This window comes from Zootoca vivipara, chromosome 16 (genome assembly GCF_965207765.1).
Source record: "Zootoca vivipara chromosome 16, rZooViv2.hap1.1, whole genome shotgun sequence".
Taxonomy (NCBI): Eukaryota; Metazoa; Chordata; class Lepidosauria; order Squamata; family Lacertidae; genus Zootoca; species Zootoca vivipara.
Genome location: NC_142599.1, coordinates 33,277,956 through 33,305,460, shown reverse-complemented (window position 1 = coordinate 33,305,460; position 27,505 = coordinate 33,277,956). Strand labels below are relative to the sequence as shown.

Genomic DNA, 27,505 nt, shown 5'->3' with positions numbered 1-27,505 from the left:
GGCAGTAGTACAAAAAGACTATATCCCAGATGAGATGGATCCTGTAAAATATTTTTTTACTTTTTTGAGGCAACGGGAACTGTATAGATAGATCTTCCAAAGATCTTCCTGAAACCTTGCACCTTCCGATTTAGAAGCTAAGGGAACGCACTCTGCCTATGCTCAGATGCACCCTTTCCCATCCAAAGCCTGGCCAGTGACACTGTGGAAAACAGGATCAAAGCCTTTCTACCAGCTCAACAAATGACCACACCCTGGGATGGCATGTGGCGACTGGAAGCTCCTGCGGGGCCGCCCCCCCCATCAACCTTCTGCACCCCGCTCCCCTTGGCTGCTTCTCCTCCTCCCTAAAGCACTCTGCATGTGGGATCTGCTGCACAAGCAATAAAATGATTACCATTAATAATCCAACACACACACACACGCCCTCCATCACTTCAAAGGGGGGGGGGGGCGCCGGGAGCCGAGCCTCTCCGGAGGAGCATGCGCGTTGCTCGCTCTCCCCTCCCTCCCTCCCCGACGGCTCGCCCGGGCTCTCGGCCGCAATAGACCGAGGCGTTTGCAAAGCGCTGCCGGGGCGGCGCGGGGGTGCGGAGGCCGGAAGCCCCCCGTCCCCCCCGGGAGTCATGGCCGAGGGCGAGGACCTCCACTCCTTCACGTCGATCATGGATGCCCTCGTCCGGATCAGCGTGAGAACCGGGGGTTGGGGGGTGGGGAAGAGGGGGGGGGCGGGCTTGCAACGCAGGGCATAGAAAAACCGGGGTGGGGGGCGAGAGAGAGAGAGGAGAAAAAAGGTGTGGGGGAGAAACACCCCAATTTAGTGCAGCCGATGTGGGGGTGACTGTCCATATGCCTTGAGAAGAAGGGATGCTTTGCGGGAGGGGTGGGGGTGTGAGGAAGAGAGATCTAGTATGGGCATCCCATTGTCTCCCTAGTGCGTCGGCATGATGTGGGATCCATGTTGCTGCCACTGGGATCAAAAGAGCCGCCGCCGCCCCCCCCCCGCGAAAAACCTGGAAATCACACCCCCATATGACCTCCCCCGCAAATAAAATAGGTGCTGCCCCTCCCCTGTTGACAACTAGCCTAGACGCTCCCATTCCCTCCCCCACCCCACAAGCTCCATCAGTTTTTTCCCCTGGACTCCCTTCAGGGCTAAGTGAAGGATGCTGTGAGCATCCGAGCACATCCCTCCGTCGCCATGGCAACCTCCTCCCAGGGCTGGCTGCCAGGGCCCGCCTGGTCCAGCATCTGCCTCCACTGTGGCTCTCTCTCTCCCTCCCTCCCTCCCTCCCCGCCCTTCTCCATCCATCCATCCCCTCCCCTCCTCCTGCTTTGTGTGTGTATGTGTGTGCGTGTGTGTGTCCCTTTTTCGCTTGCCAAGAGAGATGGCATCCAGGCGGGCGCTGGGCAAGGTGAGTGCCCGTCCCTTGGGGATGGATGGCAGGGGAGGGAAATGCCTTTGGGGCCCCGTGGTGGCAGATCTCTAGGTGGGGAAGCCTTGGCTGGGAAACTGCAAGCCATCCGGCAAGATGAATGGTTCTTTGGCAAAAGATCAGATGCCAGGGTTTCTTTCCTCTCTTTTTTTTGACCACCTTCTTCACCCTGGGTGCCTTGTATCGCTGGGCAGCTGGAGCAGAAGGGAATGCAGCTTTAGGGCAGGGGGTGCTACCAGGGGCGGAGAGCCCCCCTCCACCCCACTCCCTGGCTAAAGGACAAGAGTGCCCTTGAATGGGACGCAGCAGAGACTGGGCTGGCTGCCAAACTGCCTGTAAGAACTGGGAGGCGGGGTCTCTCTCTCTCCCTAACCCCCCCCCCCCCACGGCCAGCCTGTGTGCCCAGTGGTGGGGAAAGCAGGCTGGCTCTGCCTCTGAGCTGCACAAGTGGGGAATCTGGGTGGGTGTGAGCGGCTGACGGCCGCCTTATACTGATTCGGAGCATTGCGCTGTCTTGCTCTATATTGCCTGCACTGACTGGCAGCTGCTCTCCAGGGTTTCAGACACAGCCCTTTGCCTGGATGCCGGGGATTGAAACCTGGGACTTTCAAAGCAGGTGACGCTCTTCCCGTGAGCCATGGACCACCCCCTACAAATAAAGGAAGACCCCACTCTTCCTGTTTGTAGAGAAAGGCCTGATTTAAATAGGAGCAGAGTTTCAGGCAGGGGACATTCCTAGCCCTGCCTGGAGATTGAACCTAGGACCTCCTGCATGCTAGGTGGGTGCTAAACCCCTTGCACATATAGTTTATTGACCTTTGGGAAATCTCTTTGTCCCCAGAAATATGTTGCTGTTTCTCTCGCTAATGGTCATGTCTCTGCATATTGTAAGAACATAAATAAATTACTGATGGATTTGGGGGGGGGATTATAGAAGATCCATACAGTACCTCAGTAGCTAAGTACAATGCCCTCCATTCAGAAGGTCCCAGGTTCAATCCCTAGAAACTCTAGGAAGGAATCTACTTTATGTCTTTGTGAATAGATTTTTTTAAAAAAATAAAAAAATAAACCATGCTTCTATTATTGATATCTCCCCTACCTCACCACCCTTAGAAAAGACTTCACCAATGCGAGGGTTGCCATATTTCAAAAAATAAAAACCAGGACACCCCAAAAGTTGTTGAGCTTTCTTTTAGGAAGACCCCAAAGTTGTTGAGCTTTCTTTTTTTTACAAAAACACCGAAAGACCACGATTGACTTGCCTAAATCCAGGACAAAGCACTGCATTTCCCAGTAATGTCTGGATAAATCCGGATGGATTGCAGTGTTGCTATTAACTACTACCCTATAACTAAGGACACAGTCTTGCTTCCACTTACCAGTGAGTAAGCCCCTTTGAATTTAGTGGGACTTACATCTGAGTAGACGTAGGCCACACCCACAGGCTACATTTAAAGCACTGCGATACCGCTTTAAACAGTCATGGCTTCCCCCAAAGAATTCTGGGAGCTGTAGTTTGTTAAGGGTGCTGAGAGTGGTTAGGAGACCCCAATTCCCTTCACAGAGCTACAATTCCCAGAGTTCCCTGGGGATTGATTGTTAAACCGCTCTGGTTTTTCAGCAATTTATTCATATATCAGTGTAAAAATCATTGGGTGGTCAAATAAATAGCAGGTAAGCTAAGATCCATAGCTTCACCAAGGATCTTAGGATTGCCAAGGAAGACTGGGAATCTCCCCTGTCCCCTGTCCGAAACCCTGGAGAGCTGCTGCCAGTCAGTGCAGGCAGTGCTGAGCTCGTTGGACCAGTGGTGTGACTCTGTATAAGGCACCTTATTTTGTAACATAATCTAGAGTGGGAGTGAAGGAGCTGTACGAAGTCTCAAAGCTTGGCTCATGTTTCTGCCACTTTCATGACACACACGGTCTTGCTGGGGTGCCTCAAGAGTGAGACCGGCCCTCTGTACATGCTTAGGGGGTTCCACGGTCAGAGGCAGTAACGTTTTTGAATCCCGTTTTCTACAAAACACAGGCAAGGAGAGTGCTTTAGTGTTCGAATCCTTCTTGAGGCATCTGTTTGGCCGTCGTGAGAACAGGATGCTGGACTAGATGGGTCACTGGCCAGGTCTTCTTGTTATTTTCTGAGGACAAACACTGCAGTGTAATGGTTGAAGGAAAACTGAACTGCGGAACGTCCCCAGGTCTCGCTGCTGCTCCCGCAAATTCCCTGATGCAAATTTCTGTGCCTCAACTCCTGCAGCCCCATCTGCAAAATGGGGATATTAAACAGTGGCCTGGTTTACAAGGTGGTTTGGGGGGGGGTTTAATGAGGCCCTTTGAACACATGTGAAGCAGGACAGCTAAGCATTATTGGTGAGGTAGCATGGAGCAGTGGTTAGAGGGGTCAGCAACCTTTTTAGGCAGGTGGGCATGTTTGCATTTTTGAGTGAACATCACGGGCGTCGCCTCCCTTCCTGGTCTGTTGTCTTCCAAATCTCCCCCCTGCACCCGCCCCAAAGAGACAGAAAATGCAGCCATTTTAAAGGGATCCAGGTAAAAGTCGAAAGCGGTAAATTAAACCGAGCCTTGGAAAGCATATAGAGCTGAAAGAGGAAGTGGGGAAAGAGTGCCACTCTTGCCACTTCCTCCTTCATCTCTATGCTCTTTTGAAGGTGGCTGGGTGTGGGGGTGTGGGGGTGTGGGTGTGGTCAGAGGCCTTTTGGGCGCCAAAGAAAGACCTTCAGAGGGCTTCCTTGCACCCGTGGGCAGGACGCTGGCGAATTTTTGAGTCGCATTCAACCCCCCCAAAGCTTTAATGAATGCACTTAGGCCAGTCGTTTGCTTTCTGCTTTGCCTATCCCGCAGGGTCGCTGTGAGGATGCAAATGATGAGACACGCCCTATGCATGGCAGCAAATGCAGAATACTCACTACTACCACAGATATATTAATACTCATAATATACAGATGGGATGTGCCACAAAATTTGCCAGCATGGAATGCTTTTGTTCAGGATCCCAGCCAGCCAGAGGCTCCATTCCATTCCCTCTGTTTTTGGTTCCCTTCCCCGTTCTTTGCAACAGTTAGTTGGTGCAGTGAATATGCTCAGTCCTTGTGCGGTTCTCCCCCCCCCCCAAAAAAAACTTTTTTTAGTTTGGGTACATTTACAAACCTTGTGCATGCGTGATGCTATTTTAGTGACTTCAGACTTCATAGCCTGAAGAGATGAATTTAAATCTCAAGGCAGAGCCTGTATTTTTTTTTTGCAACTAGCAACCAGGATTCTTTCCCTTAGCCGCTGCTGCAGGGAAACACTTCCCTCCCCTGCACGTTGGCCATGTAACAAAGCACGTTGCAAAGGATTCTGGGAAGTGTTCTAAAGCGCACCATTGGTCTGTTCTTCCTACGGGCAGCACAACACTGCCTTGTGATTGGCCAGGGAGAGGTGAGACTGCAACCCCTGCTCCAGATCGCAAGGGGAGGTTGCGAGCGGTGGGCAAACTCTTTGAGAGTGTCAAAGAGGAGGAAGCCACTATCATTATTATTTTCAATTTTCAATTTCAATTTTAATTTTTTAAATTATTTTGCCCTGTATTTCCCCCCCCCCATCCTCCGTTTAAGCCAGTGGTTCCCAAACTCTTTTCGTTTATGCCTTAGTTACATAACGCGTCCTACCCTACAGAAAGCACTGTTCAGAACAGTCAGGATAGCTCAGTTGGTAGAGCATGAGACCCTTAATCTCACAGTTGTGGGTTCGACCCTCCTGCATTGCAGGGAGTTGGGCTAGATGACCCCTGTAGCCCCTTCCAACTCTACAATTCTGCAATTCTTTGAATAGCGGTTTGCATGACGGCCCACTAAGGAAGATAGTAACGCGATACAATTCAAAACAGTAACAAAAAAGGGTGTGTGCAGTGCGTGTGCGTGGACTTAACAGTGCTTAGGTCTTTTTGGGGGGGTTGCTAATTTCATCAGCGTTGTTGATTCTTGTTTAATAGATTATAAATGCCCTACTGGTTTGTTAATTGTATAAGACAACTTTTGCTTTCATTGCAATGCTCAGCTTGTTTTTGTAGTTGTTGCTTTGGTGGCTGTGTTTTATAGCAACTGTTAGCAACTGATGATTTGTTAATTGTCCTATATAGGATTTATGCTGCATTTGTGGTGTTGTGTTATTGCTATTCACTGTTTGTAAGCCGCTTTGGGATTCATTCAAACGGAAAGCGGGCATAGGCATGCAATAAATCAGATCAAAACAAAATTAATTGAACATGCATTCAAAAGCCAATTAAAACTATTCAGCCTTAAGTAATTCAACAAAATTGATCCAGCGATACCAGCTTTTCAAAGCCTGGGAGTCATTTATACCCTCAGCACCCCCTGCTGTTGCCCCCATACCTCTTAGCGCCCTTCTGTGGGGGATCCCACAGTATGTTATAATACTGTACTGTTGTTGAGCTAGAACCAGCCTCTATTTTTGTTCTCTTGAACCCTGTTTTTCCTTCCCCTCCTTCCTTGTCCTTCCAGACCAGCATGAAGAACATGGAGAGGGAGCTGTTGTGCCCAGTGTGCAAGGAGATGTACAAGCAGCCCCTGGTGCTTCCCTGTATGCACAATGTCTGCCACATCTGCGCCACCGAGGTCCTGCTGCAACAGGGCTACGTCTGCCCGGACCCCACCTCCGAGCCCACCTCGCCGGCCTCCACGCCAGCCACGCGGAGCCCTCGCCTGGGCCGCCGGGTCATCCCCAAGCCAGAGCGCCTGGACCGACTCCTCAAGTCAGGTGGGGAGGAGGGCGGTGTGGCGACACCCTCTGCTGGCGGGGAGGGGGGGACACATAGGGCAAGGGCACCCCCTCCTGGTGGAAGATGGGATGCGGGTGGCACTGTGGTCTAAACCACTGAGCCCCTTGGGCTTGCTGACTGAAAGGTTGGCAGTTCGAATCCCCGCAACGGGGTAAGCTCCCATTGCTCAGTCCCAGCTCCTGCCTGTTGAAGATTCATTCCCCGTGTCTGCAGTCATGGGATTGTTGTCTATCACATGATGGTGTATGTTTTCATTCCACAGAGTGGGAAGTGACAGAGACAGGATGCTTGTGTTACTGTGTTCTGTGAAGTGGGACTATTGTCGTCCTTCGCTGAGCTAGAGAGAGAAGGAGCCATGTTGCAGTGCTCCTTGTGTGTTTATAAAGTAGATTAGCCAAATACTGAATTGCTGAGGTCTGTAATGCAAACTGCGAACACTCCTTGAGTGTGCTGATGTGTGTTGGCATCAGTCGCTGTGATGTTTGGGCAGAAGAAAGATTTTGAAGCTCCCGAATGATCGACCAGGAGGGAGAGAACATGCCAGGTGGGCCTGTGTTTCTGCCAGGGTCTTACTTGTGTGTAGGACGACTCCTAACACTGCCAACCTAGCAGTTTGAAAGCTTGTCAGTGCAAGTAGATAAATAGTTACCGCTGTGGCGGGAAGGAAAACAGCGTTTCCGTGCGCTCTGGTTTCCGTCACGGTGTTCCGTTGCGCCAGAAGCGGTTTAGTCATGCTGGCCACATGACTTGGAAAGCTGTCTGCGGACAAACGCTGGCTCCCTTGGCCTGAAAGCGAGATGAGCGCCACAACCCCATAGTCGCCTTTGACTGGACTTAACCGTCCAGGGCTCCCTTACCTTTAACTTTACCTGGTTGAAGGTAAAAGCGGTTGGGCTGTAGGAATGTTTGCAGTTCGTGCTGCGAGTGCATTAGGGCAGGTCCTTGCCCCGAGGATGTTACAAATTAAAATTTGGCAACGGGGAAATGGGATGGGAGGAAAGTGGAAAGAGGGGCGGGGGGCGCTTTGGGTTGCCAGCAAGATCTGGAGGGCCCACAGGTTCCCCACACCTGCTTTACGAGTGTGCATGCCACGGTCAGACGAGGAAATTCCAGGGAAAGGATTTCACTACGTATTGTCAAAAGGAAAGGGATGTACATCAGTCTTCTGTCTCTCAGCTACTCCTGGGCGTGCACACGATGAGGTTGTTGCTGCAACAGAGAGGCCCCGTCCCTCTTGTGTATCTCCTCCATCTGAACTGAACGCAAGCAGGCGAAGACTAAGCCTGCTTGTAGCCTTCTGCTCCTCCCGCTTCAGTCCTCTTCTGGTCCTGGGAGACAGTGGAGTAGGAGAGATGAGGCAGGAGAGGAGGTGTGGAAGGAGGTGTGGAAGCCCGTGACTCTCTACCAGCCTGACCCATCTCTCTCTCCTCCTGCATTTGTTCTGCATCCTTCAACCTTGCAGCTTCTCCTGCCTCTGCCTCTCGCCTCCTATCTTTTACAGGCTCCCCCCAGATCACTGCTCCCTTTTCCCAACCCCACTTCTCCTTAGCATCCAAGCCAGTCCCTGACCGCATTTAATATGTGGTCCCTGATTGGCTGGGACACGTGCCAAGGACAGGAGTGGGGAACCCGCGACCCTCCAGATGTCGATGGGCTACAGTCCCCATCACCTCTGACTGTTGGCCATGTGGTTGATGGGAGTTGGAGTCCAGCAAGAAGACCCAGAAAGGCTCGCAGGTTCCCCACACCTGATTGGCTGGGACATGATTCTAGGACAAGGGTGGGGAACCTGTGACTCTCCGGATGTTGCCGGACTACAAACCCCATGGGCCAATTTCCCCGAGGCTGATGGGAGCCCCGCATCTTCTGGGGAAGCCTCTGCTGTGTGCGCAATGTCACCTTTTGCCTTGTGTTCTGGTGTCCCTGTACTTCCAGGTTTCGGCACGTACCCGGGGCGCAAGCGAGGTGGGCTCCTGCACCCCCAGAGCGTGCTCTTCCCCTGCCCTCTGTGCCAGAGGGACGTGGACCTGGGTGAGAGGGGCCTGGGCAGCCTCTTCCGCAACCTGACGCTGGAGAGGGTGGTGGAGCGCTACCGCCACACCATCAATGTCAGCGCCGCCATCATGTGCCAGTTCTGCAAGCCGCCGCAGCTGGAGGCCACCAAGGGCTGCACCGAGTGCAAATCCAGCTTCTGCAATGAGTGCTTTAAGCTCTACCACCCGTGGGGCACCCAGAAAGCCCAGCACGAGCCCACCCCACCCACGCTCACGTTCCGGCCCAAGGTAAGGGGCTCCCTCCAACTCCTCTTGAGGACCAGGCGGGAAATCTCTGCTTTTTATTTGAAAGTGACTTGGAAACTGCAACTCATCCAGGCTGGTGACTGGGAGTGGCCGCCAGGACCATATAATACTGGCCCTAAAGGATCTACATTGGCTCCCAGTACGTTTCCGAGCACAGTTCGAAGTCTTGGCGCTGACCTTTGAAGCCCTAAAAGACTTCTGTCCTGTATACCTGAAGGAGCGTCTCCACCCCCATCATTCCGCCCAGACACTGAGGTCCAGCTCCGAGGGCCTTCTGGTGGTTCCCTCCCTGCAAGAAGTGAGGTTACAGGGAACCAGGCAGAGGGGCTTCTCGGTAGTGGCACCCGCCCTGTGGAATGCCCTCCCAGCAGATGTCAACTACCTGACCTTTAGAAGACATCTGAAGGCAACCCTGTATAGGGAAGCCTTTTGTAACGTTTTATTATGCTTTTATATATGTCAGAAGCCACCCAGAGTAGCTGGTGCATCCCAGTCAGATGGGCAGCTAATAATAATAATAATAATAATAATAATAATAATATCCCAACTTTCCTCGAGGGTGGCTTCCATGGTTCTCCCTATTCCTCATTCAATCCCCACAACAACCCTGTGAGGTACCGGTAGGCTAGGCTGAGAGGCAGTGACTGACCCAAGGCCACCCAGTGAGTTTCATGGGCAGGTCAGGATTTGAACCCTGGACTCTCCCTGGTCCTAGTCTGACACTTTAACCACTGCACCACACTGCCTCTTGGTGTGTGTGTGTGTGTGTGTGTGTGTGTCTGTTTTCGCACGAACTTTCCCCTCACATTTCTCCCAATCCGTGGCCTTTCTCAAGGGTACGCCTTAGGAATCTTCCTTGGTCTTGTTTCCTGTTCCTGAAAGCCTTTTTCCCCTCACAGAGAGCTACCACGGTGCACTTCGTAGGCGCTTTCCAGTTCATTTGCCGCCCTTGGCTTCCTGTCTTAAAGAAACAAAAATGGATTCAAAGGGAAAGCCCTCTCCCCACAAAGATGAGGAAGCCTGTGTTTGTGTCCGCAAGTGACAGAGACTTTGAACAAACTACAGTGGTACCTCTGGTTAAGAACTTAATTCGTTCTGGAGGTCCGTTCTTAACCTGAAACTGTTCTTAACCTGAGGTACCACTTTAGCTAATGGGGCCTCCCGCTGCCGCTGCACAATTTCTGTTCTCATCCTGAAGCAAAATTCTTAACCTGAGGTACTATTTCTGGGTTAGCGGAGTTTGTAACCTGAAGCGTTTGTAACCCGAGGTACCACTCCATCATTCTGCCCAGACACTGAGGTCCAGCACCGAGGGCCTTCTGGCGGTTCCCTCGTTGCGAGAAGCCAAGTTGCAGGGAACTAGGCAGAGGGCCTTCTCGGTGGTGGCGCCTGCCCTGTGGAACGCCCTCCCAACAGATGTCAAAAAGGAAAACAACTACCAGACTTTTAGAAGACATCTGAAGGCAGCCCTGTTCAGGGAGGCTTTTAGTGTTTAAAAGATTGTTGTGTTTTGTTCTTCTGTTGGAAGCCGCCCAGAGTGGCTGGGGAGACCCGGCCAGATGGGGCGGGGTATAAATAATAAATTATTATTATATTATTATTATACCACTGTAAAACCGTGAGCAACCTGCCTCCTTCTGTGTCCCACGCAGGGTCTGACATGCCCGGAGCACCGGGAAGAGGTTACGCATTACTGCAAGAGCTGCCAGCGCTTAGTTTGCCAGCTGTGCCGCGTTCGCCGGACGCACACAGGCCACAAGATCTCGCCTGTCCTCAGCGCCTACCAGGCCCTCAAGGTGAGGCTTTTTGGTGGGATTTAAGCTGTCTCCTTCATCCCCACATCTGTTCGTCCGCCCAGTTCTGATAAAACGGCTGAGTTGAGAAAGGAAGGTTGCTGGCCCAGAGGTGGAAAGACAGAAAAGTCCCAGCCAGAGCGGAATGGCAAATTAAAGTGGATGGACTAGGTCGAGATGGTGAAAATGACTGGAAAAATCAGAAACTGGGAAGACCAAGGTTTTGATAAAGACCAGAGGAAATTTATACAGTGGTGCCTCGATTTACAAATTTAATCCGTTCCGAAGGCACCTTCGTAGGTCGAAAAATCCGTAAGTCGAAAAGCGCCATTGGAAACGCAATTTCCCATAGGAACGCATTGGAAACCGAAAAATTCGTAAGTCAAAGCAACCCCATCTAAAAATTCGTAAGTCAAAAAAAACCCTATCTAAAACCGCTCAGATGTCAAGAAATTAGTAAGCGTGCGGCCATTTGCCCCATTCATAAGTCGAAAAATCCGGTTGTCAAGTCGTTCGTAAGTCAAGGTACCACTGTATTATACCTGGAAGACCACTGTAAACAGCTGAGCTCTTTAACGGGGCTTAAATAACACTTGTGAGTTGACAGAGACTTTAGATATAAAATGTTAAATGGAATAAATGGAGGACATAAAATATGCAGCAGGAAATGTTTAACATGGAACCCGTGGAAGGGTGGAGGGCGGTCCAAGGATGCGAGGGAATCTTGTGTCTGTTTTTCCTTTGGTTAATTACATCTGATTGAGAATGTTAAAAAAATAATTGGAAAATCATTAAATTTTTGTTAGAAGTGCAAATCTAAAAATAAAAAAGGAAGTTGTCATATAGCGAGTGAGACCAAACAGCCCATGTTGCCTCACTGATAAATATTGCCACAGACATTTCTGAACCATGGTTTTTCTAACGAGTGGCTCCTGTCCAGGTTTGTTAATTGTCTTACTTTAAATGCTGCCCTTTAAAAAATATGGGGGGGGTGTTTATTGGGTTGTTGTTTTTATTTTGATTATGTATTTTGTGGTTTCATATTTTGCCCTTTGGGCAGCAAGTCTCTCAGGTATACCTGCAGAGGCTGGGAATCGAACCCCCAACCTTCGGCAAAGCAGATGCCGTGTTCTGCCACTCTGCAACAGCCTACCCCCTAGGAAGCCCTTAAGATTTCCATGCTCATAGAGCTGGCCTCCATAGGGCCATCGGATGCTGCCTTTTTCAGAGCCAAAGCTTTGGTCCACCTAGCTCAGTATTGCCCACACTGACTGGCAGAAGCTCTCTAGGGTTTCAGGCCTGGAGTCTTTCCCCCAGCTCTGTGTAGAGATATGTGTGTGGAACCCAGGACCTCCTGCTTGTAAAACAGGCTGAGGTATGGCCTTTCCATCCAAATTGTGGAATCTGGGGCAGCCTAGGTCTGCACCTGTATTTCATGTCATTTTCATTTCAATCCACTTTAAATTTGTGTACTGCCTTTCTATATTGCTATACCGAAGGTGGTTTACAGCAACAAAATATAACAACAAAGATTGCACACCTTAAAATTATCTGATCCAATAGAAAAAGTCACAGTAAAACAATAAAACTTTAAAACGGAACAACTTACATCGAATAAGGCGATATTCAATCATCTATCAGCATACAACAGTAAAATTAACTCCCCAAACATCAGCAAATTATAATTAAACAGAAATTCACTGTATCATGCAGACCTCCATTTAATTCAATATCCCATCGTCTTGCTGCTTTCCCCCGTTTCACCTTTTGACATTCCCTCCGTGGTAAACATCCTGGCAATGAAACAGCCCAATATTGCCCAGCCAGTTTTCTGACTGAGCGGGGACCTGAACCTTGGTCTTGTAGGTCCTAGTTCAGCACTCTTAACCGCTATGCTGTTTGTCTTTGGCACAAATGTACGAATCTCTGCTGCCTCTTGAGCAGCGTATTTTGGGTCTGTCTCATTGGGGAATGGTGGCGTGTGTTGGCTGTGAGACAGGGGGAGGCAGAGGATGGAGGAGTGGGTGACTCTCAAGGGATCGGGTGGGGTGGGGGGTGGCAGAATCGGGAATCCCCCCCCGGGCTTGGTGTCAAATGTGTACCAAAATGCTTTGCTGCTCACATTGCTCTCTCTTGCCTCCATCCCCTTTTCCTTGCACATCCAGGATAAACTGACCAAAAGCCTGACTTACATTCTGAGCAACCAAGACACAGTCCAGGCCCAAATCAGTGAGCTGGAAGAGACTCTGCGGCTGACCGAGGTACAAACTGCTCTCGCGTCCGTTGTTCTCGTTTCACATTTTCCCCTTTCAGATGGAGCGGGGCTGCCTGTCATTCCAGTTTCCTCGTCCCAAAGATGCTTTAAAGGGTTTCAGAAAGAGAGGCTGCGATTCTTATTACCTGTCTTCAGGCGATCGTGTCAGATGGAAAAGCAGATAAATAACTACACGACATTTAGAAGACACCCAAAGGCAGCCCTGTACAGGGAAGCTTTTAATGGCTTATATTTTGCTGTGTTTTTTATGTTCTGTGGGGAGCCGCCCAGAGCGGCTGGCGCAACACGGCCAAATGGGCAGCATATGAGTAATCTTCTTCTCCTTCTTTGGCGATCACTCATAGCCGAGTAAGATTGTCTTCCATAAACATGGTTTTCAAAAGTGAGTCCCCGAGTGACCGTGGAGGCCGGTTCTGGATCCACACTTCCTTCCACAGTGGGGACATAGGTTTCCGGGCGGGAGTTGATAATAGTGAGGGTTTGCCAAGCATGCCTTCGTCTTAGCCCGTTCCTCCCTTTCGTCCTGAGTTCGAGCGTCTTCAAAACCATTGGCAAAGGCTGTTCTCCAACTGGAGCGCTCGCAGGCCAGTGTTTCCCAGTTGTCGGTGTTTACACTGCATAATAATAACAACAAAATTATCCTATGGGAGATGGGGCAAGCTTGTTTTCTGCTGCTCCCGGGGGGGGGGGGGGTAGGGCCGAAAACCAATGGATTCAAATGACAAGAAAGGAGATTCTGACTAAACGCCAGGAAGAACTTTTCTGATGGTGAGAGCTGTTTGACAGTGGAACTGACTTGCTCGAAAGGCGGCAGACTCTTATCCGTTGGAGGGTTTTAAAGAGAGGCTGGATGATCATCTGTCAGGGATTCTTCAGCTGGGATTCCTGGATGATCCTTGGTGTCCATTCTAGTAGCTGAACGAGGAGCAGAGCCACATGTGCCCCTCTGCAAACCAGAGAGCTTCCGCTGTTTTGTGGGATGTGATACATAAGCAGCAGTCAAGTACAACATTCCTTGTTTTCCTAGAGTGGACATGCAGGGGAATGTTTGGCCCACCCAGTTGAAAACTTCCTGTTTCCTCCTGGCTGGGACATACTTCCTTTGCATGTGACTAGAGGTGGGCGTGACCTCACCTGTCCAAGTAACAAAAGGACAAGGCACGCTGCCACACTCTCTCTCTTTGAATTTCTCTGTCGTTGGAGCAGCTTTTTAGCTAGATATGCTCTGTTGGCTCTCAGCCAACAGAGGACACTGGGATTATCCCCATATGGGATAGATCCACATGTAAATAAGTCTGCCTTCAATGATCCAACTGTGAACTGAATGTGAGTAAACTTCTTTTATTGGCTTTACAAAAGATTGTGGCGTGTTTATTCTTTTAAGAGGGAATTTAAGAGGAACCTAATAGTAAGAGTTACAGGTAGGTAATCCGTGTTGGTCTGACGTAGTCAAAACAAAGCAAAAAAAATCCTTCCAGTAGCACCTTAGAGACCAACTAAGTTTGTCATAGGTATGAACTTTCATGTGCATGCACACTGGTATCTGAAGAAGTGTGCATGCACACGAAAGCTCATACCTATGACAAACTTAGTCGGTCTCTAAGGTGCTACTGGAAGGATTTTTTTATTTTTATTTTTCTAACAGTAAGAGGCTTACACAAGCCTGCAACCAGCTATCCGCTGTGTGTTTAAAAGGGGAATGTGAAACTCTGCTAAGTTAAGGAACCTGCTAGCACAAGGTAGGAAAGACATTAATAAACAATACCGTGGTACCTCTGGTTACAAACTTAATTCGTTCCGAAGGTCCGTTCTTAACCTGAAACCGTTCTTAACCTGAGGCATCACTTTAGCTAATGGGGCCTCTCACTGCCGCCGGCGCACGATTTCTGTTCTCATCCTGAGGTAAAGTTCTTAACCCGAGGTACTACTTCCGGGTTAGCGGAGTCTGTAACCCGAGGTGTTTGTAACCGGAGGTACCACTGTATATCCTCTCCTGCCTCCCTGAATGTCCCCATGTGTTTTGCCTCCCTGCAGGCGAACGGTGCCCAGGCCAAGGAGGAAGTGGCACGGCTGATGCGCGGCCTGAGCGCCCTCTTGGAGGAGAAGCAGTCGTCACTGCTCAACGCCATCGAGGAGTGCCGGCAGGACCGCGTCTCCAACCTGCAGGCGCAGCTGCACGAACACCGTGCCATGGTGGAGAACTCAGGCATGGTGGGCTACACCCAGGAGGTGCTCAAGGAGACGGACCAACCCTGCTTTGTCCAGGCTGCCAAGCAGCTGCATAACAGGTGTGTGTGGGTGTGTGGGTGCAACAAATTTAAAATGGCACGCGGGGAAGTCGGTGCCGTAACGGGAGAGAGCTAAATCCTCAGGAACTTGCTTCCCTCAACTTTTTCTTGGCAGGTGACACAAACATGCATTTCCTAACGTCTTACTGGTCAGTTATTGTCGGCAGCTAGGTGAGAAAGCTAGCACTGGAAGTTTCTGGAGGGAGCACCCGCCGCCATGTGGTGTCGGAAAGTTTGCCAGCTAGCTCTGGTAGAAAAACAGAGCAACAAGTGTCAGCTTTTGAGGGGTTTGTTACAGCGGGTCGGTTTTCCTTCATTATGCCAGTGCTTTTTTTCTGGGGGGGACGCGGAGGGATGCGTATCCCTAAACATTTTGTGAATTGAACAGGAGGAGAAACTAAAATTTTTGAAAATTTTAGTTTCTTCTCTAGCATGGTAAATCGTCAGTTCCGTTGCTACCCCCAATGGCAACCTCATTTCCTGTCACGGCGTTTCCTGAGTCTCAGACGGAAGCTAGCGTTTAATGTGTGAAGCAGTGTGGAATGGGGATGTGTGGTGTTTTACTGATGAAAGTTTGGCCTCATTGAGGGGCAGTATTTCAATATGAGTAGGAAAATCAGACTGGAATGCAGTTTTTAATGCCTTTAATGGGGGAATAACAGAAGCAGGCATGTGCGGAACGAGAGTGTTGTTGGGTGTTGAGGGATAGCAACGTTGCCCAATGCCTTTTGTTGTTTCGTCATACGGCACCCCGTGGTGTGAATAAAAATTTAGGCCAACATGCCAGTACATCGGTCAAAAAGCCATGGTTCCGTCATGCAACAGGTACTGGAGCGCAAAATGAACATTAAAAAAACATTGCAGTTAGGGAAACTAATGCAATATTCCCCATGTCTGAATGTACCCTGAGCACAACTGACGAAAACAGTACAGATATATTGAAGAGAAGTGTGTATCTCTGCTGCGGTTCAGCCTCCCCTGACCTTCGCCCTCTGGGTGCTGTTGGGCTCCATCTAACATCAACCCCAGCGCGGGCAGCCAATGGGTCAGGGTGATGGGAATCGTAGCGCACAGCACCCAGAGGATGCAAGGCTGGGCAGGACAGTAGGCCTCGGATCTGCCTTGGGAAACGGTTCCTCTTTGCCTGACCCCCTCTTTCCTTCCACCAAACCCTCCACCCCACGCCGCCGGCAGGATTGTCCGGGCGACTGACTCGCTCCAGGTCTTCCGCCCAGCAGCCAGCTCGTCCTTCAGCCACTTCCAGGTGGATGTGAGCCGAGAGCTGAAGCTACTCACGGACCTCACCTTCATCAAAGGTACGTACGGGACGTGCGGTGGCCGAGGGGGCTTCGGCGTGGTAGGAAGTGGGCCTCAAAAGCAGGGTCATGGCACCCTTCCCTTGCCCTCGCGTTCTGCACCGGTGTCGTTTCCGTCGGAGGAAATACTCGTCTGGTCCCGTTTGCCGAAGGAGCCGCCGCCCTCGCGTGAAAAGCAGCGGGCGCGGAGCTGCTCCCGGGATTTGTTTTTGATCGTGGCAGGACAAGCGAATTCCTCCTTGCCTGGGGCCTGTGAGGGGTGACCTCCCCTCCCAGAAGCCCTCAGGCCGCCCCCTAACAGTGGGGCTTGGCCTGCACTGCGATCCTCCGAGAGAAGGTAGCTTGTGTGGCGTCGATCTGACAGGTCATGGCCCTTGGGCGCGGAGGGTAAGTATGGGGGCTGTTCCCCCCCCTTCCATTCCGTTTCACCCCATTCCCACTTCACGCATCCCCCTCCAGACCCAAGGTGGGCCGGGTGGGTGTTTGATTCCCCACCCCCACCCCGTTTCTCACATCGCCTCTGGACCACACCCTGGGATTCTTGGCCCCGGTCAGCTACATCTCACCCCCCCCGGACCTGCGACCCCTGCATCCCATGATCCATCGCCCACCCGATATTCCAGGCGCAGCGCCCGCCCCCCAGCGGCCCACTTCCGCCCCGTGCCTGGCTGTTGACCCATCTCAGACCTGCTTTACCTCTCTTTGTTTATAGGCTTTGGCTGCTGCTGAGTCATCATCGAAGTAAAAAAATGAGGCAAGTCATCTCCCGCCCAGCCGACCCCCCCCTCCACCTCAGTCCTCCCTGAGCCTCCTGACACACTCTCTCACTTTTCTCTTTCTCCTCCCTCTGCCCCCATCGCCAGCCCTCGCGCCTCCATCCTGCATCCTTCACCTGCATCCTCCCTCTGCCCATCCCTCTGTGTGGCTTAGATTTGGTTTGGGTCCTCAAGATGCTCTGGCCGGGCCAAGCACCTCTGAGTGCGTGCAGAGTAATAATAATTTAAAAAAGACCGCTGGGGCGCAGGGTTCTCGCTCACCGCTGAATCCTGACGTAGGTTTTTGCTGTCGACTGTATCCAAAGGCGAAATAGGAAGGCGAAATAGTTTTAGTTTAGTTCCGAAAGGCATGACACAGAGGGGTGCTTCTTTGGGGTAGAGAGGGGTCTCGTGTGTTTCACTACCCCTTCCTTGCCCCCTCCCACCAAATTTAGTTCTCCCCTGCTCTTTTAAAACTCAAAAGCTTTTCTCCCAATATCTTTACTTCTGCCAAAACCCTCCACTGTAAAATTCAGGGGTTTAGACCACAATTCAGCCCATCAAATGTTGCTGGATTCGAAGTCCCATCAGCCCCGGAGGCAATGGGGCTGCAGGGAAGCAAAATGCTAGAGGGTTGGCTACCCCTGGTTTTCGTTTAAACATTTCTGTCCTGTCTGAACTGGGGGCCCACCCTTCTTCCTGGGAAGCAAGCCGGGCAGTCGCCAGAGGTGACAAAATACCAGGAGCGAGTTGGTGAGCTGCCTCAGCTGTGTAAATATCACCGAATCATCAAATTGTAGAGTTGGAAGGGACCTCAAGGGTCCTCTAGTCCAGCCCTCTGCAATGCAGGAATCCCAGCTAAAGCATCCATGACAGGTGGCCATCCAACCTCTGCTTAAAAACCTCCAAGGAAGGAGAGCCCACCACCTCCCGAGGGAGACAGTTCCATATCGGAGAGAGACTTCCCGTAGCTTGCAGAGATCTGTTGTGTTCTGGAGGACATCAACAGCAGAATTCTCGAAGGGAGGCATTAGGCTTCTGAACACCAGTTGCTGGGAATCCCAGTTGGGGACAATTGAGGTTGCGTAGGGCTGTGTACCAGTGAATTAGACGAATCCCAGATCCTGAACCGAACGAGGTCGAACCAGGGTTTGCCTGGACAGAGCTGAGGTAATCCTGTATCACCTTGGGGTGGGGCCACCTAGAGCGAAGTGGGGCTCTCAGAAGAAGACACTTTTTGATTTTTTTGACCATTAGTGGTCTGGGTTGAAGGGGCCAGGACTCGCAAGCAACTTTACTCCCTGGTACCCAAACAAAAACATGGATAATACCCTTTTAATTCTCTGGCTTTCTTTCTTCACCCTTTTCATTTTAGAGGTCCCGGGTTACATAACTGAATTTTTACATGCATTGAAACAAATGTCATATCCATCCATTTTTCAATGGGTCTTCTCTGACGAAGCTTAACACTGGATACGACCCCCTGAATCTTGTTTTTGAAAATCACCTCCCTCCTCTGCAAAATATTACAGTCTTCTTCCATTTTAACCAACAAACTGATCAAAAAAATGTGAGGTTAATTAACTCACGTTGCCCTTTTAATTAACTCACGTTGCCCTTCCTGAGGTGGGCTGCAGTGTAAGATGCATATTTTGTTACAACAACAACAACAACAACAACAATTATTATTATTATTATTATTATTATTATTATTATTATTATTATTATTAATATGCCGCCCATCTGATAGGGTTGCTCCGGCCACACTGGGCGGCTTCAAGCGAATTAAAATACTGTAAAACATCAAACATTTTAAACTTCCCTATACAGGGCTGCCTTCAGATGTCTTCTAAAAGTCAGACAGTTGTTTATCTCCTTGACATCTGATGATGAGATTATCTCTTTGACATCTGAGAAGGCCCTCTGGCTGGTTCCCTGTAACCTCACTTATCGCACCGAGAGAGCCGTCAGAAGGCCCTCGGAGCTGGACCTCAGTGTCCGGGCCAAATGAAACTTTTTAGTCGTTTCATTTTTTTTATGAAAGCAACTCAAAGGGACTTGCGGCAATCATTCAGTGCTGTTTTCTCCCCTTTTATTCATTTTTGGGTCCTACGGCAGGAGTGGGGAAAACTCTGGCTCCCCAGCCCTCTCAATCCATGTCCTGGCCCTCTCAAGGCCACCACCACATCGCCTCTGCTCTCTCCTTCTCTTCTGTGTCTATCCAGCCATGGTCTGTCTCCTCCTGCCTTGACGCTCTTCCACTCCTCCTCCTCCTCCTCCTCCTCCTCCTCTCTTTCTTCCCCCTTTCCCTTCCCACCCTGCTCCCCGACTCTTGCACTCAGCCTCTTTCTGCTCCCCGGAGTCTCTCAGCAGCTTGCCCCGTCTTCCCGACAGCTCTCCTCCCCACCCCATTTTTTCACCTTCTGGAACCCCCCTTAGCCTGTAGCCGGTTTCTGTTGGTCCGTGCAGAGCGCCCGTCGCCTGTTGTCCGCGGCGGCGCCTGACATCGCCTGTCTTTCCCCCCTCTCCCTCCTTCTTTCTCTCTCTCCCCCACTGCAGCGCCCGAGGCCCCCGTGATCGACACGCAGCGCACCTATGCCTACGACCAGATCTTCCTCTGCTGGCGCCTGCCGCAGCACTCGCCGTCGGCCTGGCACTACACGGTGGAGTTCCGGCGCGCCGAGCCCAAAGGGAAGGCGCTCAAGCTGTGGCAGCGCCGTGAGGAGGTGCGTGGCACCAGCGCGATGGTGGAGTACCTGGACACCGACTGCGTGTACGTCCTGCGGGTCAAGGGGTACAACAAGGCTGGGTTTGGAGACTACAGCGAGGACATCTACCTGCACACGCCGCCGGCGCCTGGTAAGACCCTCCTAAAAATATAGGCAGTCTGTCTTTCTGACAACCAGGGCAGCCATGGACATGTTTGCCTGGAAATACTGAGCCAGCTTCAAGGTTCTTTGGGTCCAGGGTACCTCGGGGATCAGCTCGGTCACCAAGATTATCTGCAGCCGCGTCGTCGGCCCTTCCCCGAGTTGGCAATGACGAGAAACCGAGTCTTTGGAGCTGTTGGCCCGGTCCTGTGGAACTATCTGCCCCTAGAGATTCGGCAGACGCCTTCTGTGCCAACTTGGAAAAGCCTTCCAAAACCTTTCCTATTCCACCAGGCAGGTGACGAAGAATGCGTCCTTCCCCAATGGTTAATTCATGCCTGTTTCAAACTTTTGAAAAATGTTTTAAACTGGTTTTTTTATGGTTTTACAGTGGTACCTTGGTTCTCAAACTTAATCTGTTCCGGAAGTCCGTTCCAAAACCAAAGCGTTCCAAAAACAAGGCGCGCTTTCCCATAGAAAGTACCGTGTTTCTCCGAAAATAAGCCATACCCCGAAAATAAGCCATAGTGATAGGCAGTTTAACCTTGTAGGTTAAACTGTACCATACTTAATTTAAAAAAAAAGACATCCCCTGAAAATAAGCCACCGTGGGTTTTTTTGAGGAAAAATAAATATAAGACGGTGTCTTATTTTTGGAGAAACACGGTAATGCAAAACAGATTAATCCAGGAGGGAGAAGAAGATATTGAAACTGTAAAAGGATTTATGATTTCTATGTTTGAATATGTATTGAATTGTTTTTAATTGTTGTTTTCTTTTAAAATTTTTTTAAAGAAAGTTTAATTTAAAATTTTAAAGAAAAAGAAAAAGAAAGTAATGCGAAACAGATTAATCCATTGCAGACTTTTAAAAACAACCCCTAAAACAGCAATTAAACATGAATTTTACTATCTTTCATAAAATGAAAGCAATAAACAATGCACCGTACTGTAAAATCAATAAAACAGTATTGTAGATGATAAAAATGAAAATGTATTTTTTTTCCTTACCTGCACTGCCTAAAGTGGCTTTGCAGCTTTTATCCATTTCTGCAGTCACACAATCAATCAATCAATCAATCAATCAATCAGTAGCTGAACTGGGTTCCACACAGTCACAAAAACAAACAAACAAAAAAAGCCACGAAAACGCTAAATAAATAGCATAAACAGACAGACCTTAGCGTGTGGCACTCAGAAAGAAAGTGTGGCACTCAAATCGGAAGTGTAACACTCAAATTGGAGCACATTCAGCTTCCTAAAAAAGTTCGCAAACTTCTGGGTTTACGCTTCGGGTTCCAAGTTGTTCAACAACTAAGCTGTTCAAGAAACAAGGTACCACTGTACTGTATGGTTCTCGTTTTATTGTTACTGTTTATTGAATTTGTATACAGCCCTACATCGGGGTGATTCACAGTTTTACGGTTTTATTGCTGTAAACCGCTTGGATATTTTTAAATGATGTAGCTGTATACAAATATTTTTTAAAAAATGAATGAATGAATGAATGAATGAGGCCCATCTGCACTGTAGGTTTAAAGCAGCATCAGACCACTTTAGAAAAACAACAAGTATCCCGGGTCCTCTAGTATTAGGGTGCTACGAGTTGTCAGGAGAACCTTTATTCCCTTCCCAAGACTACAAATTCCCAGAGTGGTATAACAATCAGTGCCTCTTCCTAGGGAACTCTGGGAATTATAGCTCTGTGATGGGGAATAGGGACCTCCTAATGACTTTGCAGGGGACGTGGGTGGCACTGTAGAGTAAACCACAGAGCCTAGGGCTTGCCGATCGGAAGGTCGGCGGTTCGAATCCCCACGACGGAGTGAGCTCCCGTTGCTCGGTCCCAGCTCCTGCCCACCTAGCAAGTTCGAAAGCACAAAGTGCAAGTAGATAAATAGGTACCACTCTGGCGGGAAGGTAAACAGCGTTTCCGTGCGCTGCTCTGGTTCGCCAGAAGCGGCTTTGTCATGCTGGCCACATGGCCCAGAAGTTGTACGCCGGCTCCCTCGGCCAGTAAAGCGAGATGAGCGCCGCAACCCCAGAGTCGTCCGCGACTGGACCCAATGGTTAGGGGTCCCTTTACCTTTAATGACCTTTTGCACCATTGACAAACTACAGTTCCCAGAGTTATTTGGGGGGGGATCATGGCTGTTTAAAGTGTTGATGTGTCTAAAGTTTCTACACCTCAGCAGCTTTTTTTTGGGGGGGGGAAGGGTTCTTCCTAGTTAAGATCCTCTCTCCTCCTTTTCCTTCTTCCTGCCTCCCACCTTCCCCTTCTCCCAAGTGCTGAACTTCTTCCTGGACAACCGGTGGGGGTTCAACAGGGAGCGCTTGGTGATCAGCAAGGACCAGCGGGCCGTCCGGAGTGTGCCGGGGCTGCCCATGCTCTTTGCCGCAGAGCGGCTGATGACCAGCTGCCACCTGTCAATCGACCTCGTGATTGGGGACGTGGCCGTCACCCAGGGGCGCAGCTATTGGGCCTGCTGCGTGGACCCCAGCTCCTACCTGGTCAAGGTGGGCGTCGGGCTGGAGAGCAAGCTGCAAGAGTGGTTCCAGGTACCCCAGGATGTGGTGAGCCCCAGGTGAGCAGCGGCTGTTCTGGAGGGAGGAAGGGGGGCAGGTTTTCTCAAGGAAATTGTCTTTTTAATTTCACAAAGTTTATATATACAGAAAAACCTCTGCCAAACTCTATTGCGGAAGGGATATTGATTAGGATATTGACTGTAATATCGATCAGCTTATAGATCAGGGTACAAATATAAATACTGCTATGGTATATTACAATTGCTCAGCTGGTTAGAGCGTGATGCTGATAACGCCAAGGTTTCAGGTTCGATCCCCATATGGGATAGCTGCATATTCCTGCATTGCAGGGGGTTGGACCAGATGATCCTTAAGGCCCCTTCAAGTTGGAATAATAATAATAATAATAATAATAATAATAATAATAATAATGTACCCCACCCATCTGACTGGGTTGCCCCAGCCACTCTGGGTGGCTTTCAGCATAATAAAAACACAGCAAAACGTCAAACATTGAAAGCTTCCTTATACAGGGCTGTCTTCAGGTGTCTTCTCAAAGTTGTATAGTTCTTTATCTCCTTGACATCTGATGGGAGGGCGTTCCACAGGGCGGGTGCCACTACTGAGAAGGCCCTCTGCCTGGCTCCTTGTAACTTCACTTCTCACAGGGAGGGAACCACCAGAAAGGCCCTCAGAGGAGGACCTCAGTGTCTGGGCTGAATGACAGGGGTGCAGACGCTCCTTCAAGGAGATAAATAACTGTACAACTTTTAGAATCGTCTGAAGGCAACCAACCCTGTTTTCGGGAAGTTTTTAAACACTTGCTTTGTCCCTTTATATTGTGTTGGGAGCTGGCAACCTAGCCAGATGGGCAGCGTATAAGAATGAAATGATGATGATGATTAACCGTCAGTCGCTTCTTGCGAAGGCTTACCTTTCGGCCCAGGCTGGCTAGGGGCTGATGGGAGCTGGAGTCCGAAAACACCTCGGCCATGGCTGGCTCGGAGCTGGTGGGAACTGTAGTTCTTGGACTCCAGCTCCCATGGTAAGGAAGACTCTGAGGTTCCCAGGGAGCCTTGACCGCGGTGCGAGCCAGCTTCCGACGCTCGTGTGCCGCCGGACTTGTTGCTCCGAGGCTTAACTCCTTCTCCCCCCCCCGGCCTGCCCCCTCGTTTCCCATGGCTCAGGTACGACCCCGACAGCGGCCATGACAGCGGCGCTGAGGACACCACCCTGGACACGGCGCCGCCTTTCGCCTTCCTGACCATCGGCATGGGCAAGATCCTCCTCTCGCACGGCGTGGCGCTGACCTCGCGGGACCCCGGCAACTGCACGGTGCCGCTGCCTCCCCGTGTGGGCATCTGCCTGGACTACGAGCGGGGCAAGGTGACGTTCTTTGACGCCGTCTCCTTCCGCAGCCTCTGGGAGTGTGGCATCGACTGCTCGGGACCCGTCTGCCCCGCCTTCTGCTTCATCGGCGGCGGCGCCCTGCACCTCCAGGAGCTGGTGGCCAACCGACAGGAGCGGAAGGTCACCATCGGCGGCTTCTCAAAGATGGACTGAGCATGTCTCTTGGCATCTCTTGGCGCGAGGGAGGCGGAAACCGAGCAGGAAGCGGCCCTCGGTGCACGAGAACAGTCATCCCTCCCACTAAACGGGCCTCCGAGCGCCTGTTGAAAGCGGCGGAGGATGCCCGGGGCCTACAACAAAATGGCCGCCCTTCTGCTCACGGGCCATACTGAGATTTGCCCCGCCTGGCGGGCTGATGGACCTTCCAGCGGATAGAAGAGACTCTGCCTTTCGAAAGACCGTGATCCTGTAGTAGACCTCCCCTCATAGAATGTTCGCTGTTGAGATAATTTTGTGGGGGGCAGGGATGGGACAGAGCGGGGTGTTGCCCCCATAAGCTGCACTGGGTGTGCTTGTGGGGTGCAGGAATGTCTTTCTGTTTCATCAGGTCCTTTGTTTTTCCTACCCCCGCCCCAACATCTTTTACGGTCCCTCTGTGTCCTTGTGCCTTGCAGGGCGGTGGGGCGGCACTCTCCCAGTTGGGATGCTTGCCCCAAAGACTCTGAAGGAACCTAGCTCCCCGTGGGGTTAGGAATTTTCATCTATGGAGGAGGTAAGGATGTTTCGTTTGATGCATGGACGAATTAGGGATGTTTTTAATCACACACAATCTCCCTTTTTTAAACTCTGTAATCCATCTGTGCTCTTCCCCCCCCTACATCTTTCCATCGACACCCCACCACCAGCAACGGGGTGATTGGCACCTGTCGCGTCTCTCCTAGTCTGACTCCAATTTTGAACTGAATGTTTTTTAAAGCTCCCCCCCTTCCAAAGAGCCCCCCTCCCCAACTTTGCAAGTCTTGCAAGGCCTCACAGGTGCCTCACCCCCCCTCATTTTTGGATCGAGCCCCATCTCTTAATCTTGTCTACATGATGTCAAAGTCTGTTTTTTCCAATCTGTCTTGGGTTTTGCAAATCATGGATTTCTGGATTTCTGGCAAAGGGGATGAAAGGGCAACGGGATGAATAAGTCACCCCTGTTGGGGGGAGGGAGGGAATTGAGAGTCCCCCTCCAAGGGAGAAAGGGAGGTGGGTGGGACACAGCAGGGTGGGCAGGGGTGAACTAAGGCAATCAAAACTGTTTTCGTGCAGGTTTAAGATTTTATAGTGTAGATCTGCCTGTTCACTTCAGGATTGTTGTGATATTAAAAAAAACAAAAAAAATTAAACGGAACGGTGAATCGCACCTGGCTCTCTTCTGACTGACTGCATTTGTTTTCTGGATGTTGCTTCTCCATGAAGGTCCCTAAAATGGATCCTTCGCACTCCTGAGATCTCCGCACTGTTCCCTAAGGAAGCTTCATTTCGCACCCAGAACTTGACACTGCAGTTTCCACTATTATTTTCCATGATTTTACGTCGCAGTGCCTGGTTTTCTTTTGAATGTCAGTGTGTAAGGAGAACAGGCATCCCTGCAGGACACCCCCACTCCCTGGTAGATGCACCCCCCCCCCCAAGAAAGGAAAGTGAGTCACTTTCAGCCACCATTAAGAGCTGCCTAGATAGAGATGGGCAGATCCTTCTGGCATATGCAGACTTGATCTAATGGGTCCTTCACCTGCACATGTCTGAGAACAAAAGGGCATGTAAGTTGGGAAGGAGCAAGAGCCTCAGGCCCTCTGTGCCTCTCTATGCGGCCCTCAGAACTGTCCCAGGGCCGCTCGGTTCTTTCAACAGGTGTTTGGTTCTGGCAATAGCCAGCAGAGGGCACTGCAGCACTAGGAACAGAAATATTTAAGTGTGCGCTGTTACATCCAATAGTTAATTGCTAGTTTTGTTGTGACTTGAAGGGAGTTTCCACAGTGGCAGCCTTGTACAGGCTCATACCTGCAGAGTGAGGGTTGCAGAGAGGTCGTGGCATTTTTGCAGTGTTGTCTGTTTGCAAATGCAACAACAAAAGAAGGAAGTCTGGTAACATCTTAAGGGCTAGGCTCCATTATGATAGCATGTGCTTTCATTTGCTAGGGTCTGGCTCATCCATGATCTGAACAAAGACAACTGTCTAGTAGTAGTAATAATAATAATAATAATAATAATAATAATAATAATAATAATAATTTATTATTTATACCCCACCCATCTGGCTGGGTTTCCCCAGCCACTCTGGGCGGCTTCCAACAGAAAAATGAAATAAAATCTATTAAACATTAAAAGCCTCCCTAAACAGGGCTGCCTTCAGATGTCTTCTAAAAATCTGGTAGCTGTTTTTCTCTTTGACATCTGATGGGAGGGCGTTCCACAGGGCGGGCGCCACTACCGAGAAGGCCCTCTGCCTGGTCCCCTGCAACTTGGCTTCTCGCAACGAGGGAACCGCCAGAAGGCCCTCGGTACTGGACCTCAGTGTCCGGGCAGAACGATGGGGTGGAGATGCTCCTTCAGGTATACTGGGCAGAGGCCGTTTAGGGCTTTAAAGGTCAGCACCAACACTTTGAATTGTGCTCGGAAACGTACTGGGAGCCAATGTAGATCTTTCAAGACTGGTGTTATGTGGTCTCGGCGGCCGCTCCCAGTCACCAGTCTGTCGCATTCTGGATTAGTTGTAGTAGTTGTTGTTGTTATTTTATTTTTTTATTTTTTTATTGTCTCCTGCTGGTAGCCACCAACCATCAAAGGTCGCTGAGCAAGATAAAAACACAATAATACATATCATTATGACAAACGTAACAATAACAGTAAGTGAAAAGTTGTTGAGCTTTTTTTAGTTTTAACCAAAGTTGCGTAGCATATATATATATATCTCAAAATAATAATAATAATAATAATAATAATAATAATAATAATAATAATGAAGGTTTAGAGCTATTCTTAAGGAAATTCACCAAAAAGAGAGAAGAATTTCCTGGACATTGCAGGGATGTCCCCTGTTTCAGACTGCCGTATTCTAGATGCATGGCAGCCCTACTGGAATGCAGCTTCCCGTAGGAAAGGTAAGCTCTGCCTCTGTTTGCCTCTGGCCCCGGCCACATGTGTCCCCAGGAAGGTGGTCCGTGCTGCAACATGGCTCTCATGCTGAAAAAGTTCCTCTGTAGTTAAGGGGTAGAGCATCTGCTTTGCATGCAGAAGGTCCCAGGTTCAACCGCTCGCATCTCCCAGTAGGGCTGGGGATTGACCTGTTCATGAAACCCTGGAGCTGCCAGTTGGTGCGGACAATACTGAGCTAAGATAGACCCAGAAGTCTGGCTCTGTGTAAGGCAGCTCCCTATCGCCCTATTTAAAACCAGCCGTTTGTCCAAGGCACGGGTGTCAAACACAAGACCCGGGGGCCAAATCTGGCCCGCCAGACCTCGTCATGTGGCCCGCCGAGCGCCGCAGCTAGTGGGACCCAGCAGTGGGACCTTGCTGCTGAAGCGCTGCGCCGACAAACAGCTGGGGCAGCAGCGCCGCACGGAGAGTCCCGAACCTCTGCGACGCAGCAGTGCTCTGTAGCACTTTGAATCCTCCTCCTGCTGCCATGGCTCGGTGCCTGAAAATGGCTGCTGCTGTGGCTGCTGCTGAAGCACAGACAAAGCACCCAGCAGCGCCGCGTGGAGGAGGATTCAAAGTGCTACAGAGCACTGCTGCGTCTCAGAGGC

The 27,505-nt window shown here is 50.4% G+C and overlaps 1 protein-coding gene across 1 annotated transcript; it reads left to right on the top strand.

The window, feature by feature from the left end:
• Nucleotides 1-546: 546 nt before the first annotated feature.
• Nucleotides 547-25,121, top strand: TRIM46 (tripartite motif containing 46). Its single transcript, XM_035098481.3, has 10 exons — nt 547-689; nt 5,965-6,220; nt 8,178-8,524; nt 10,195-10,338; nt 12,501-12,596; nt 14,645-14,898; nt 16,093-16,214; nt 19,529-19,828; nt 22,126-22,423; nt 23,552-25,121. Exons 1-10 carry the CDS (start codon nt 627-629, stop codon nt 23,925-23,927), a joined length of 2,256 nt encoding a protein of 751 aa, XP_034954372.3. The 5' UTR covers nt 547-626; the 3' UTR covers nt 23,928-25,121.
• Nucleotides 25,122-27,505: the final 2,384 nt, after the last annotated feature.